Raw genomic sequence first — 13,036 nt, forward strand, 5'->3', positions numbered from 1 at the left:
TGTTCTTGTTGCCTCAAAACATTGCTTGTATCCGCGAGTGTGCATTGCTAATTCAACCACTTGTTTCATCTCTCCCTCTCTCTCTATTTCTAACAATTTCTTCTGAATTTCCAGCACTTGCACAGACGTTTACTGGATTTGTTTTCCACATGAAAGTTGCCCGTGCTTCGCGCAAGGAGCTTTTCGCAAGTGCAGCTTGCATCCAAGAAGATGTACGATTGTTTAAAAATCACAATGCTTATTTACCTTAGCATCATCTGCCTATATTCTGGGTCTGATTTCTAATTAGTGATATATAAAGTCCATCTGAGCATTTCCTACGTGAAAGAGATGTAGCTGTAGATCCTAAGCGAAAAGAAAAGGAAGACGAAAAACACTGTCGCCTGCGAGTCATTGAATCGTTCACAAGTCCGTTCACGATGTCCTTTGAGGTCGAATCCCCTCGACGAACAGGCGACGCAGGTGCCGCGGCTTCCATCGGCAGCACTGCGCCACCTGCTGCCGCACCGCCAGAGCGCCGCCAGAAGACCCAAGGTCCTCCGGTGACAGTGCAGCCAGTGCTGTACAGCAGCGCGTTGGCCGTAAGTTTTCGATGCTGTTCTCGAGCACGACACTGCATGGTGTAAGGGCGGAATGTAATGATACATTCGACTGTTCGTTTTCGAGCGCTGTAGGACGCTCTCGTGCTGCGGTTTGCATTCCACTTGTCGAAATCGAACGATCGGAAGCAATTATCGTAATTCATTCAGAGCGCCGCGTTTTACCCTGGAGCACTCGGACGCGTTTTCACCTTCTAGCTGGAAGCTGTACCGAGACCCGATAGAATTCAGACTACGCGGCCCCTTCAATTGTTCTGGGAGCAGGTGATCATTCGGCTAGGGCATGCATGCTTTCAATAGAACTCCAATGTTGAGAGGCCTCGGTATCGCCTACTTTTGCTCCGTTTGGCCGCCTTCTTCATTTCCTCCTAAGAATGCTAGTTAGCTATAAGTGTCATGATACGCCACACGTAACTCTGTGGCGTATTTATCCCACAGAAGTGATAAGATTGGGGGCGCTTAAACTACGCCTTTAAGAGCGGAACGCGATAGCATTCCAAGATCCCTGACTGTTTCTCATGCTTCCCGGCAACGCTAGCGTGCGTAACCATAATGTTTACCAGGAAACGCTGGCCGCGAATGCTGTGCATGAAGGCGGGCTTTCTGCTAGAAACGCGTGCTCTTGCGTGGGCCGCTATGCGGCGGAGGTGAGCGCCATCTTGTGGTATAGCAAGGAACCGGGCGCGTCGCTCCGTGGCCTCCAAAGTACTCACGCGCCGCTGCGCGCGAATGACGGACGCCGTGGCCGGTCTATGTGTGGCAGAAATGCTGGAAAATGGGTTTATTTGACGTTTCGCGTAACAGAATTATGTTTTCTCGTATAGCCAAATTACAATCCGACGCTATCATATCTGTAGGTTGTGCGTAAGTCGTACTTTTCGATTTTTCTGGGTATTTTAGCTTGAGAAATTCAATTAGTTTAGTAGCTTCCTTGCGCCACATGGCCTGGGTATGAGTGATTCGAAAATCATTTTGTCGAAATGACATCCGACGCTGGACGCCGCACGCCGGGTGTTCTGTGACATAGGGCATTTCACGCTATCACGTTAAAATCAAGCACTCGGGTGGAGCAATTACCGGCATTTCTTTGCAAGGTTGGATCACCCGGTAGTTAGCAGCCTTCCTTCTATCCCGCTCCTCAGGCTGTGTCCTCACTTAGCCTGAAAATGCTTTTGAGAATGTAAGGAGCACTCGGCACCTGCTTGCATGGCACGTTCACCTTTCATAAATTACGGAGCTGTGCTGGTGTTGTCTACAAACATCATGCAGGCTAATATTGTTTGGCTAGGTTTTTATTTATATGTGCATGATTGCGTGAATGAGTTCATGAAAAGTGTATGAACTACCTAAACAATCTCTGAAAAAGAAGGAAGAGATCCTGTACACGAAAAACGGTAATACTTTTTGACTGGACCAAAAAAAAATGCATCAAAGTGGCACGTCACAAAATTTGAGGCTATGCGCCCACTCCGTGAATACGCGTATAAATGAGCTATGTTCCTGCTTCACTTGTCTTTAGAACATGCGAATCGGCAAATCGATATCCTATAAAGCGAAACAAACGTTACGCCATTGCAGGACAGTCATTTCGAATTTTTTCAGGCCTTGGCGGCATCGTCGCCACCATCGGTAGAGTACGCAACGCCCGGCCGCGCACCCGCATCGTCCGGCGACGGCGGCCGCAATGGCGGCCGCAGGAGGCGGAGGACCAACAGCGACCGCCAGCGCATGCGCGCAGAGATTCTGGCGCTCGCACGATCCCCGGGCTGCTGGCGCCCCCTGCTGGTCTTCGTCTTCAGCCTGGTGATCGGGCTCACGCTAGCGGTGGCCGCCTACGGAATCAGGGGTACCCGCCTGGACGGTGGAGCGATGCCTCCGCGCGGGAACAGCACCTACTAGGATGCAGCAGGCGACCGCTGTAGCGGCGGCTGCTGGCGCGCCGCAACCGCTCATGGTCAAGATGGTTAAAAATGATTTGCTTGCACGAGTTTGCGTTCCATCAGCGGTCAGGTGTCTCGGATTCTTTCTTTTTCTTCGAAATAATTTGTTTGCCAAATAATAGTAAAGTTGATGAAATCTGCAATTCTGCTCGAGTGCTTTCATTTGCTACAGGCTTCTTGCTCGCGGTGACGACCACACGAAATTTGGCAGTCATTAAAATGGCTACCGCGTCAGTCAGTCAGGGGACATCGTCGATCAGCGCCAAAAAACCAATCTCCTCCTTTTTATGCACGTTAAAACCATGTGTAAAGTTCACGCGTCTTTTGTTTAAGCACGTGAGGGTTGCGTCGTCCCAATTGACATCATGAATTTGCGAGAGTATTTATGACTAATGTGAAAATTTTTGTGCGCTGACTCGTTACAAACTAACTAAATGGATAGAAGCTGCGCAGTGAGTTACGAGGCAGCTGTAGCGGGAGGCTCCGCAGTATTTCTCACCCTCTTGATTTCTTTATTGTGCGCCCAATTAATGCAGGGTACAGGACCTCCTTTTGGATTCCACCTCCATTTCAATGCATCAGCCGTAGCCGTGATCGAAGCCGGGACCGCGTGCTCAGAAACATTACACTAGTCACTGATCGAGCTACCATGGCAAACAGGTTCGACACGGCTTGCCAAAATGGGAACAGGAGGGGCAAGGGGATTGCAATTTGAAGAACAAAAGTCAATTGAATTTGTCATTACAGGTTCCTCTGTGCCATGATATTTAAGTTTTTGCAGAACAGTCTTTGTTGATAGGATTTTGAATAAGCCTTTTTGTTACTGTTTGTAGCGGTCCGCGTGGAAGTCGTAAGTGATTCTATGACCGAGGTACTAGCGCTGATTCCGGCACGTCCAGCATCGCCGCTAAACCTGTGTGAATAATCAAACCGGTGTTTCAAACGGCTCTGTGAATTGCGAAAAAAGAAAAAGAGAGAGAGAGAGATGACGTATCCTAATGTGGAGACAAAATGCCTGCTTCTGTGTGTGTGTGTAGTGACTTTTGAAGCAGAGGAAGAGAGAAGTGCAGTGCCGTAACTGTCTCTCAGAGAAGGACACCTCAACAGCACTGCACAGGGAAAGGGGAGTGGGGAGAAAAAGATCAGGGAGAGAAGGAAAAGAAGGCGGAAAAAAAATAAGAAGGGTGAAGAAGCAATGCGGGGCTTACAGCCGCGCTCTCAGCTGCGTGTCACAGCAAAAGTCAAGTAGGGCAGGAAGCACTTTCTTGACAATGGAAGGGTGGGCTGCCGGAAAGAGAAGTGCTCCCTCCGAGTCACAGGACAGTCCCACACGACGGTATGATGCAAATAGCGCAGTGCTCTCAACATCGAAGGCCGGGCAGTGGAGCAAAAGGTGCTCAAGCGTCTCCTCGCCGCAATCCAAGCACGCGGAGCTGCCTCTTCCGTTCAGTCTGTGCATTCTGGCGGCCGTGTTGTAGCAGCCGACGCGCAGCCGAAGGAGAAATGAGCGGTCCCAGCGGGAGAGACCCGCGCGGGGGAGGAGGCGAGGGGCGTACCTGCAGCAACGCGCGGATCCGGTTGCTGCGCGCGGAGGATGCGCAGTATCGCCGTCTTGGCCACGTCGAAACGGGTGACGGAGCTGGCGAGGGGGAAGCGAGTCGAGAGAGCTTGCTTCGCGAGGGCGTCGGCCGCTTCATTCCCGGGCAGGCCGATGTGCGCGGGGACCCACTGCAGTGCCAAATCGCAGCCCTGATTTACGAGATGGCGCAGTTTTGATCCGACGCGCTGCACAAGCGGAAGACCGGCATAGTCCTTCCTCAGCATGCACAGAGCCGCACGCGAGTCCAACAGTATCGCGGCAGACGAGACACCGCACTGCTGAAGAAGTAGGTCAGCCGCGAGGTCAATCGCCGCGAGCTCGGCGACTGTCGACGAGGCAGGAAAACGAAGGCGGCACTGTCGAGACGCAGAAATGTCCGGTGCCATGCACGCGGCAGCGGCGGAACCGTCACTGGACACGGATCCGTCAGTGTACACCAGGAGTCGGTCGCGTAGATGTTCGAAGATCAATGCAGCCGTCTCCTGTTGCATGGCACACAGTGCTGTTTGTCGCTTGCTCTTGGCGCCCGGGACGGTGATGTTTACGTCGAGGAGCGCGGAGGCGTGCGGCGAAGGCGGCAGGGGCAAGAGTTGAGGCAAAGAGGCGATGCGAGTGCTGAACTCGGTGGCACGCTGGCCCATGCCCGAGCCCTCGAGGGTGTGGAGGCGGCACACGAGACACTGACCCTGTGGCGACCGTTGCAGACGCTCGATGTGGTGAAGCGCTTGTTTCCGCGCGCGAAGTGAGGGCGGCCAATTTCCCGCTTCGGCGAGAGTTGCTCCCACTTGCGAGAAGCGGGGAAGCGCGTACATTTGGCGAACTGCGGTGCGGTGCTCGAAGTCGGCGGCCTTCCAGTTGGCTGCACTGGCGTTGGTGAGTGGGAGCGCGTAGAGCGCTCGCAACGTTGCGATCGAGTTGTAAACTCGGAGCGCAAGATGCGGTGTGCAGCCGCGGTCTCGGGCGAGCAGGGAGCGTGCGGCGCCTGCGACTTTCCTGGAGTCCCTGCAGAGTTGTGTGGTGGCCGCGTTAAAGTTGAGGCGGCAGTCGATGTGGAGGCCGAGGTATCGGACTTTTCTCTGCCACGGGAGGGGGCTTCCGCGCAGCGAGAGAGTTGGCACTTCGAAGCGTGCACGGCTCGCACGGGGGTGAATTAGTAGCGCCTCGGTTTTCGACGCCGAGAGCTGAAGCCCTATGCTGCCGAGATATTCGTCCACGGCGTCCATCGCCGACTGAAGTGATTGACGCACTTGGTAGCCATGGTCCGTGGGCCCGCAAGATGAGAGAAAGAAAAAAAATGGAATTTGTATTTCCAACGGACATCCCACGAATATTATTTTAAGGGGCCGTGAGAAGAAAGCACCGCCATCGGTGAAAAATCTGGAGAGAAAAAGAGGACGAATCTCCCCATAGTGGGTGCGGGCCAGTAGTAAAGCGAAACCGAACCAAACGAGGCAACAACTGTCATGCCATGTTTTTCAGAAATCAACATCCGTCCGTGTCATCTTCTTTTTTTTTTGCGCTGCTGCCTTTTCAAATATGTACCAACACGCCCAATTCGCCACGTTAATTAACATCGAAGTTTGGAGAACGGCTCTCGAGGTTCGAAGTGGCGCAGACCAATAAAGTAGCGGACTGTCAAGCTGCGCTTCTTCAGGGTTACGCTAACCAAAAGCTGTCGTTGGCTGGCACTTCGGTGCAAATCACTCACCTTAGCTCCTGGGGCCACTGAGCAGCCTCTAAATCTACTAGATACTAACCGTGTTTTTACAATTTTCTCCATGTTCAACATTTCCAGCCAGTCATTCAGGACGTGGCCGGTATCGGAGTCAACGAGGAGGAATAGATGGCGAAAACCAGGGTATTCAGATACCAAGATTAAGTGGCACGCTTTTCAGTCTTTTTCTTTTAAACTCTCCCCTTGCTCTTTTACGTCACTGTGGTTTTATCTACGATCGTAAGCACGAATTCCTTTCGTTAGTCCATTCAACCGGAACCCCAGCCGGTAAAACCTGCAAGAACCGAATCATCTGTCGCACAAGAGAACGTGCTATCGCAGAAGACGAAGAACTGCACGAACGGTCGCGTGCCTCCTCGTGCCGATTTTTCTGGAACCCTTCCTCAGACGTGCGAAGCCCAGACCTCGGAAATGCAAGCCGCTCAGCCTCAGCAAGGTGAGTTGAAGGCTGCTCCAAACTTCTTGCTGCGTGTTGTTATTCTGCAAGAATGTCCCCTGTAGCCCTGGTGACGATGGGACTGGGCGAGCACACGCAAGTGAGCTGAATTTGAGGGCTGAGCAGCTCTGCCATTGATAGTTGATAAAATCGTAGCCCTTGCATCATGCCTAGACTGTTTGCTGGTGTTCTGGGATTACACATGATGTGGATAACGAATGCGGTATAGATTGCAGTTTAATTAAATTATGGGCTTTGACATGCCAATGAAACCACGATCTGATTATGAGGCACGCTGTAGTGGAGGACTCCGGAAATTTTTTTTCATTAACGTGCACCTAAATCTAAGTACACGGGGGTTTTTGCATTTCGGCCCCATCGAAATACGGCCGCCGTGGCCGGGATGGGATCCCGCGACCTCGTGCTTATTATAGCAGCGCAACACCAAAACACTAAACAATCACGGCGGGTAGATTTCATTTCACTGATTTCGTTAGGGCTGCAAGTTCTCATTACATGCCAATCAATACGATTTAGAACCGACTTCACAGGCAATAAAAGGATGCAGTTTGCCGGAAACTCCATCGTATGTCATCTCATCTGGATGTGTTTCTGTTAGAGCGTGCTAAATTGCAGAAGTGTCGCCATTTGTCAGCTAGTAGAAAAGGCAAAAAAAAAAAAAAAATATTGCGACAGATCCAACGCACCTTGTTGAAATCTATGTACAGTTGTGTTTTGTTCAAATGTATAAACAGTTGAGAAACCTGTGTTACTTTCTGTGTTACTGCAATGCGAGTGCAAGGTCATACCGAGGGCCTTCGCCCAGGAACCACGTCATCCACGTTACAAGCCATCCAAACGTGGCCCTTTCGCACACGCTAGGGTGCGTGCGCATATTCTCCCGCACACCCGTGCTACGTAATGTGACATGCGGGGTGATCATCTGAAAGATGTAGTGGTGTTGGCACGGAAACAGCGTATGTACGATGGTGTCCTAATGGAAGGAGCGTCTGGTTAATGCGTTGCGGGACCAAATCTCGGTCCAGCCTTCGGGCGCGTATTTCTTTTCGTTTTGTTTAAATGTGAGCTATTCATAAAGACAGCAAGAGCACCCAGCAGCTGTCAGGAACTTCCGGTAGAGTTCGCAAGGAAAGCTTCGCTTCAAATATAGCTCTGAAGGTTAAATAAAAGTCGATTATCGAACTACGGTAGGCTATCTGGTACCAAAACATGTTCACGCACGTTTGTGCATGTCTGCGAAATGACAGGGTCGCGAGCACAGCGTTCTAGAGTGCACTGCTGCAGCAATTCTAGAAAGTAGTTTCATGTGTGAAGGTTAATTTTTAGCCGCTCCTCGTAAGAGCCAGTTCTTTTAGCGTAACCTGACAGTTCCATAGGCATAACAAAATCCCAATATTTTTTTTTTTTCGTATAGCGCCATGACTGCAAAATATATGTCGCCCCACAGGATTCACCGATCCTTCTCTCTGCTCTGTACTACACTGTTCATAGCCTGTCATTTTAGTTGGCATAGTTGTGAAAAACCTTGTATGCTAAGGCGAGAGTACTAGTGGAATTTCATAGCACGACGTCATAGATACAATGAACCACCGTGTGGGCTCACTAGAAGCGTACGCTATACAGTACGAAATATCAATATGGCAAATTATTACGGGCCCACTGTGGTTGTGTAGCGGCTTTGGCGTTGCGCTGCTTAACCCGAGGGTGCGGGATCAAATCTTCGCCGTGGTGGCCGCATTTGGATGCGGCCAAAATGCAAAAAAAAAGAAGGAAAGAAAGAAACCTTGCACCGTGCGTCGGGTCCACGTTCAAATAACCCAGGTAGTCAAAATTATTCCGCAGTCCCCCACTACGGCGTGCCTCATACTGATATCGTGTTTTTCGCACGTAAAGCCCCACAACTTAAATTCATTATTGCATAAAAGTAATGCCCAAGACACGTGCCCTCTTATAATTACGCGCGCTGGTTCGTGCGCTCCCCAAGGTGTCAACGGCGCATGGGAGAAAAGACGCCGCAGAGATGCAGGAAAACACGTGCCTCTGTGCTGGGCGAACGCATGTACGATCGGTGTCGGGCCGTAGGTGACCTTAGTCGGAGAACAGTGGACTCTCGATTTCCGAGGTAAAATGATTACCTGTCGGACACAAGTTCGTCCAAAATGAGGTATTTCTTCTGAAGTAAACCACCTGAACTATTTACTACAATTTTTGTAAATATCACACATCTTTCATTAGAATTTCGCTCAAGTACGCAAGACTTTAGCCAACAAGTATTAAGATAGCATATATCATACCCAGATACCCACACAGTTCATACGCACAGAGTTTGCGCGATGTAACTGGAATATATTTGCAAAACTTTTCCGCTTAATTGAAGTGGAACCTTTGTGAAACGAATGTCCTTGAGCGTCGACTCTTCCTTTGGTTGATGTGCTTGCCACTATTACTGTAGGTCACTCTTAATGTGATTACAAATAAGTCTCACAATGGAAGTGGCACATCTTAATCTCCTTACACAAGTTCCTGCATCCTAGCAAGTGAAACGTATAAGAAAAAAAAATGCTCCACTTACTCGGAAGAATGTATAGGCGACGACAAAAGTGGTATACTCCACGCAGCGGGAGCCGGAGCAACGGCAAACTGCATCGCAACGCCATCTACAGGCAGCATCTGGGATCGAGACAGCCAAAGGATAGACAGTTGGACGAGTTGGTACTGTAACATATTTTGGCTTCTAGCGCGAAGTGAAACACGGACACAGAAAGGAGCAGACAGGACGAGCGCTCGTCCTGTCTGCTCCTTTCTGTGTCCGTGTTTCACTTCGCGCTAGAAGCCAAAATATGTTATCGAGACAGCCAATGGGTGCCCTTTATTATCTGCAAGCATGTCGCTTGACTCGTGTCAATGTTTCGTGCTTCAGCTCGCCAAAATGCCGAGCGACGCCGCTGCAGTAGCAATCTGCGTGGAGTATACCACTTCTGTCGGCGCCTGTACATGTGTCTTCGATGCTGTCAGTCATGCTTCACAAGGGCAAGTGCCTATCCGAATGACTCCCCTCCCTGAGAGGAGAATGTGCGTCCGCGCCCAGAAATAATTTGTCGATCCGCAGGCCCCTCTCCAGCCGCAGCGATGGACCCTCTTGGGGTTGACCATTCAGCCCGCCCCGCGCCGTCCCCTTGGCGGCAAGTGCTAATGTTGGTGTGGAAGAACGTCTACGTGAAGCGGCTGTGTCGCCGCTACATCACCACGCTGCTCGAGATTGTGCTGATGGTGGTGCTCCTGTTGGGGATCCAGGAGAGCTCCGTGGTGCGCGAGCCACTGATTCGCAAGGGGGACACCATCTTTTCGCCCATCAGCCCAACCACCTTCTGGGACACGGAGCACGACATGGTGCAAATCAAACAGGTTCGCCACTTGTTTTGAGACAATATAGATAGATGTCCTACAGGGTTCAGCAAGCACTGTGCCGAACCGTCTTCCACTACGTTGCATCCGGGAATTCGCTTCATAAGTGGGTAGGGCGATCTCTCGATCAATACGCGCCTAAAAATGTCAATAGGACGTGCAAAAATGTGGGTCGTCACCGAAAATGAAGATGCTTCCATAGATTCTAAATGGCATGCGTCACACGAGGTATGCATTTCTTTCTCGTTTTCTTTTTAAATGCAAGCATATGAGCGAATGAATAGTAATACAGCAAATTTGAGAGAGAATTCATTGTCACACGATTCGCTCGCAGCAGCCTAACCTCGAATACCATTCGCAGGTTGTTCTGGCACTCGTTAAAGAGCACGCAAATCGACAAATTTGTGGCGCCGACCAACAAAGGGCCTGATAAATAAACGAGACTGTGCAAGTTTCCAACCACGGAGATCAGGTCGAATTATATCAGCTGTCAGAACGAAATGGGGGGTAAAAATAGAAATAAAAAATTATTACACACGAAAGATTGAGGAATCAGTAAATAATAGGAAACCATGAAATTAGCAAGAGGAAGGCTTTTCGCTGGCAGGAATAAGATATGCAAGAAGAACAGGGCAGCGGTCGTCAGCAATCTTGATGGTATAAGGTCAGCAAAGGAATTCTACACTGTACTGCATAGTGCGCAAAAGAGTCACGTAGCTACGATTAGAAGTAGCTGCAAATCAAATGGAAGTTCCGTGTGCAACCATGGGGTGTGCTTATAATGGCTTTCCGAGCACACTTCTCGACGTTACAGGAAAAAAGTAACCGATTACAATGACAATTACCTCCTTCAGTGATATAACTGATTACAGTTACTAATTACTACCCCACAAAACTAACGGAGCACTTACTAAAAGGTAACCAGTTACTTTAACGTTACCTTGCTCCCTACATTTATTAACACATAAGCCTCTTAGTCAAACGGACTGACCTTAACCTCTACATCTTACCTCGCTAAAGAATAGGAGAATATTCGATTCGATATTTGAAGGTAGTTTTTCTGCTTAACATTAGCAATGAATTCGATTAAAAAATATAGCTATTCAAGCCCCCCCCCCCCCCCCCCCGCCCCTCCTCCTCAATCTCTGGAAACTAAACACGCACCCTGACCATCTTCAGATAGCAGCGCTGACACGGGCTGACATAGCGGTGAGCGTGGCCTACGTCTCTAACTGCGGTGTCCAACATCAGGTCCTCATGGTCTGGCAGTGTAGACGCTGCAAACCAAAAACAGTTATTGCCAACGTCTATAGCCCACCTAGAGACAGGAAGGCAAAGTTCGACGTGCTAGTGACGGCCGCATTGCGCAAAGTGAAAAGCCACGACCGGGCAATTATCCTGAAGGACTTTAATGGTGCGCATTCTGATTGGGCCTATGATCGATGAACACCTAAGGGCCAAAGACTAGCCGGCCTCGCGGAGGACCATGAGCTGGTCCTGCTGACGCGACCGGATGAACCAACCAAAACGGAAAACAGTTTAGTAAAGGACACCACACAGGACCTAACTTTCAGCAACAATGACAGAGGCGTTACCTGGACCAACCTATGGGAAGACTTCAGACATCAGTAGTGTCTCAGTTTACACGACGCAGGTTCACCATAGATTAGGAAAAACAACGATAACCGTTGAACAGCTTATAAAGAGAAACAAAGGCAGACCACATCACCTGATAGAGCTGCAGAATGGATGGAATTCGTCAGGAGTGTACACAGAAGGCACAACACCGGAAATCATGACAACAATCGAAACGCCGGCAGTAGACAGGCACCTCTACACCAGTGGGAAGCACTCAAGATCAGGATAGCCAGGCTTGCGCAGGAAGCCAATGATAACGCGCAGCAGCTGCAAGATACCAATTGCCTTCAGTTTTGTGATGCACTCAAAGAAACGCTTAGCACAAAAGGAACATGGGCTATTCTGCGCAGTATGATAGATGTGACAGGAACACTGAAATTATATGAATACGATGGCGCGACCGACGCCTCCTCGCTCGGCCTCCTCCTTAAGAGGAAACTTTAGCTCGGGTGCTGCTATTTAAATGCATGTAGAAGGAGAATTTGTTTTTCCCCGCAACAACTGCGCCAAATTTGACGATGTTTGTTGCATTTAAAAGAAAAACCTAAATTCTAGTGACTGTTGGTTTCGAATTTTTCATTTAGGCGGTCAATTCTTTATTAAAAATTGGCCAAAATCGCAAATTTTCAGGAAACGGAACTATCAAGTTTAAAACTCAGTAACTCAACAATGAAAAATGATATAACAATTCTGTGAATTGCATCTCATAGTACGTCTACAGCGGACAAAATAGATATGTTACACACGAATCTAACGAAAATTGTATTATGGAAATACGGCTTTTGCAGAACCCTTGTACACAACGCCACCAATTCACGTAAGATACACATTGACATACCAAAGTTGACCGCTTTGACTGTTCTAATAGTTCCCGTTTACAGAACCGCGATATCTGTTCTTGGTGCATCGCTATTAGTTTGTAAACGTCGTGCGTCTATTTTTTCGAACTTTCGAATTTTTCAAAAATAATTTAAGCAAAATTCAGGCCCTAAATCGAAATTCCCTTTCGAACAGACACTAGAATTTACCTTCTCTCTCAAATGCAACAAATTTAATTAAAATCGATTAGCAGGATTATGTCAGAAAAGCGATTCTCCGCTTTACATGTATGTGAATAAGCCAAGTCGGATTGGGCCCGAGATAAAGCTTCCTCTTAAACAATTTGTCATAGTATCAAATACATGAATAATAACTGCATTGCCAAAGATGCTGCAAACGAATTCTTGAACGCTACGCACTGTCAAAACAAGTAAAATATGTATTTTTTCATAAAATATTCTGGTATGTGCCCAAAATTGTGCCCAAGGTAACTGATATCAATGCTTCCATGTGTTTTGTATATTTAATAAGGAAAATATCATACGAACTTTAAAACTATATCACTTCGAAACCAGGAAAGCAGTGCATACCGCTGATATGATAAATGAAAAGGCCATGAAATGAACAAGTTGAGGACAAATATGTTAATTAAATTTTGTGATTCAAGAACTGTGTTTACATTCTTGTATATATGCAATGGCCAGTGAAAAATCTCAATGACGCTGTCATTTGTTCCAATGTATTACGCAGAGACGCTTTTTTGCCCTTTATCAAGCTGTATCTTCGCATTTGTATATCTCATTGTATCTTCGCATTTCTGATGTACGAGTGCAAGTCAAATAA

The 13,036-nt window shown here is 48.6% G+C and overlaps 2 protein-coding genes across 2 annotated transcripts in view; both read left to right on the top strand.

Annotated features, from left to right (window-relative positions):
- The first annotated feature begins 403 nt into the window (after positions 1-403).
- LOC126540917 (uncharacterized) lies at positions 404-2,676 on the top strand. Its single transcript, XM_050187736.2, has 2 exons — positions 404-581; positions 2,202-2,676. The coding sequence occupies exons 1-2, from the start codon at positions 420-422 to the stop codon at positions 2,496-2,498; spliced, it is 459 nt and encodes a 152-aa protein (XP_050043693.1). The 5' UTR covers positions 404-419; the 3' UTR covers positions 2,499-2,676.
- A 6,847-nt stretch (positions 2,677-9,523) lies between these two features.
- LOC126540550 (phospholipid-transporting ATPase ABCA3-like) overlaps positions 9,524-13,036 on the top strand; it is a 66,957-nt gene continuing 63,444 nt past the window's right edge. Inside the window, exon 1 of the mRNA XM_072286179.1 lies at positions 9,524-9,736. Within this exon, the coding sequence (XP_072142280.1) occupies positions 9,524-9,736 (213 nt within the window). The remainder of the gene's footprint in view (positions 9,737-13,036) is intronic.

The sequence above is a fragment of the Dermacentor andersoni genome, chromosome 2 (assembly GCF_023375885.2).
Source record: "Dermacentor andersoni chromosome 2, qqDerAnde1_hic_scaffold, whole genome shotgun sequence".
NCBI lineage: Eukaryota > Metazoa > Arthropoda > Arachnida > Ixodida > Ixodidae > Dermacentor > Dermacentor andersoni.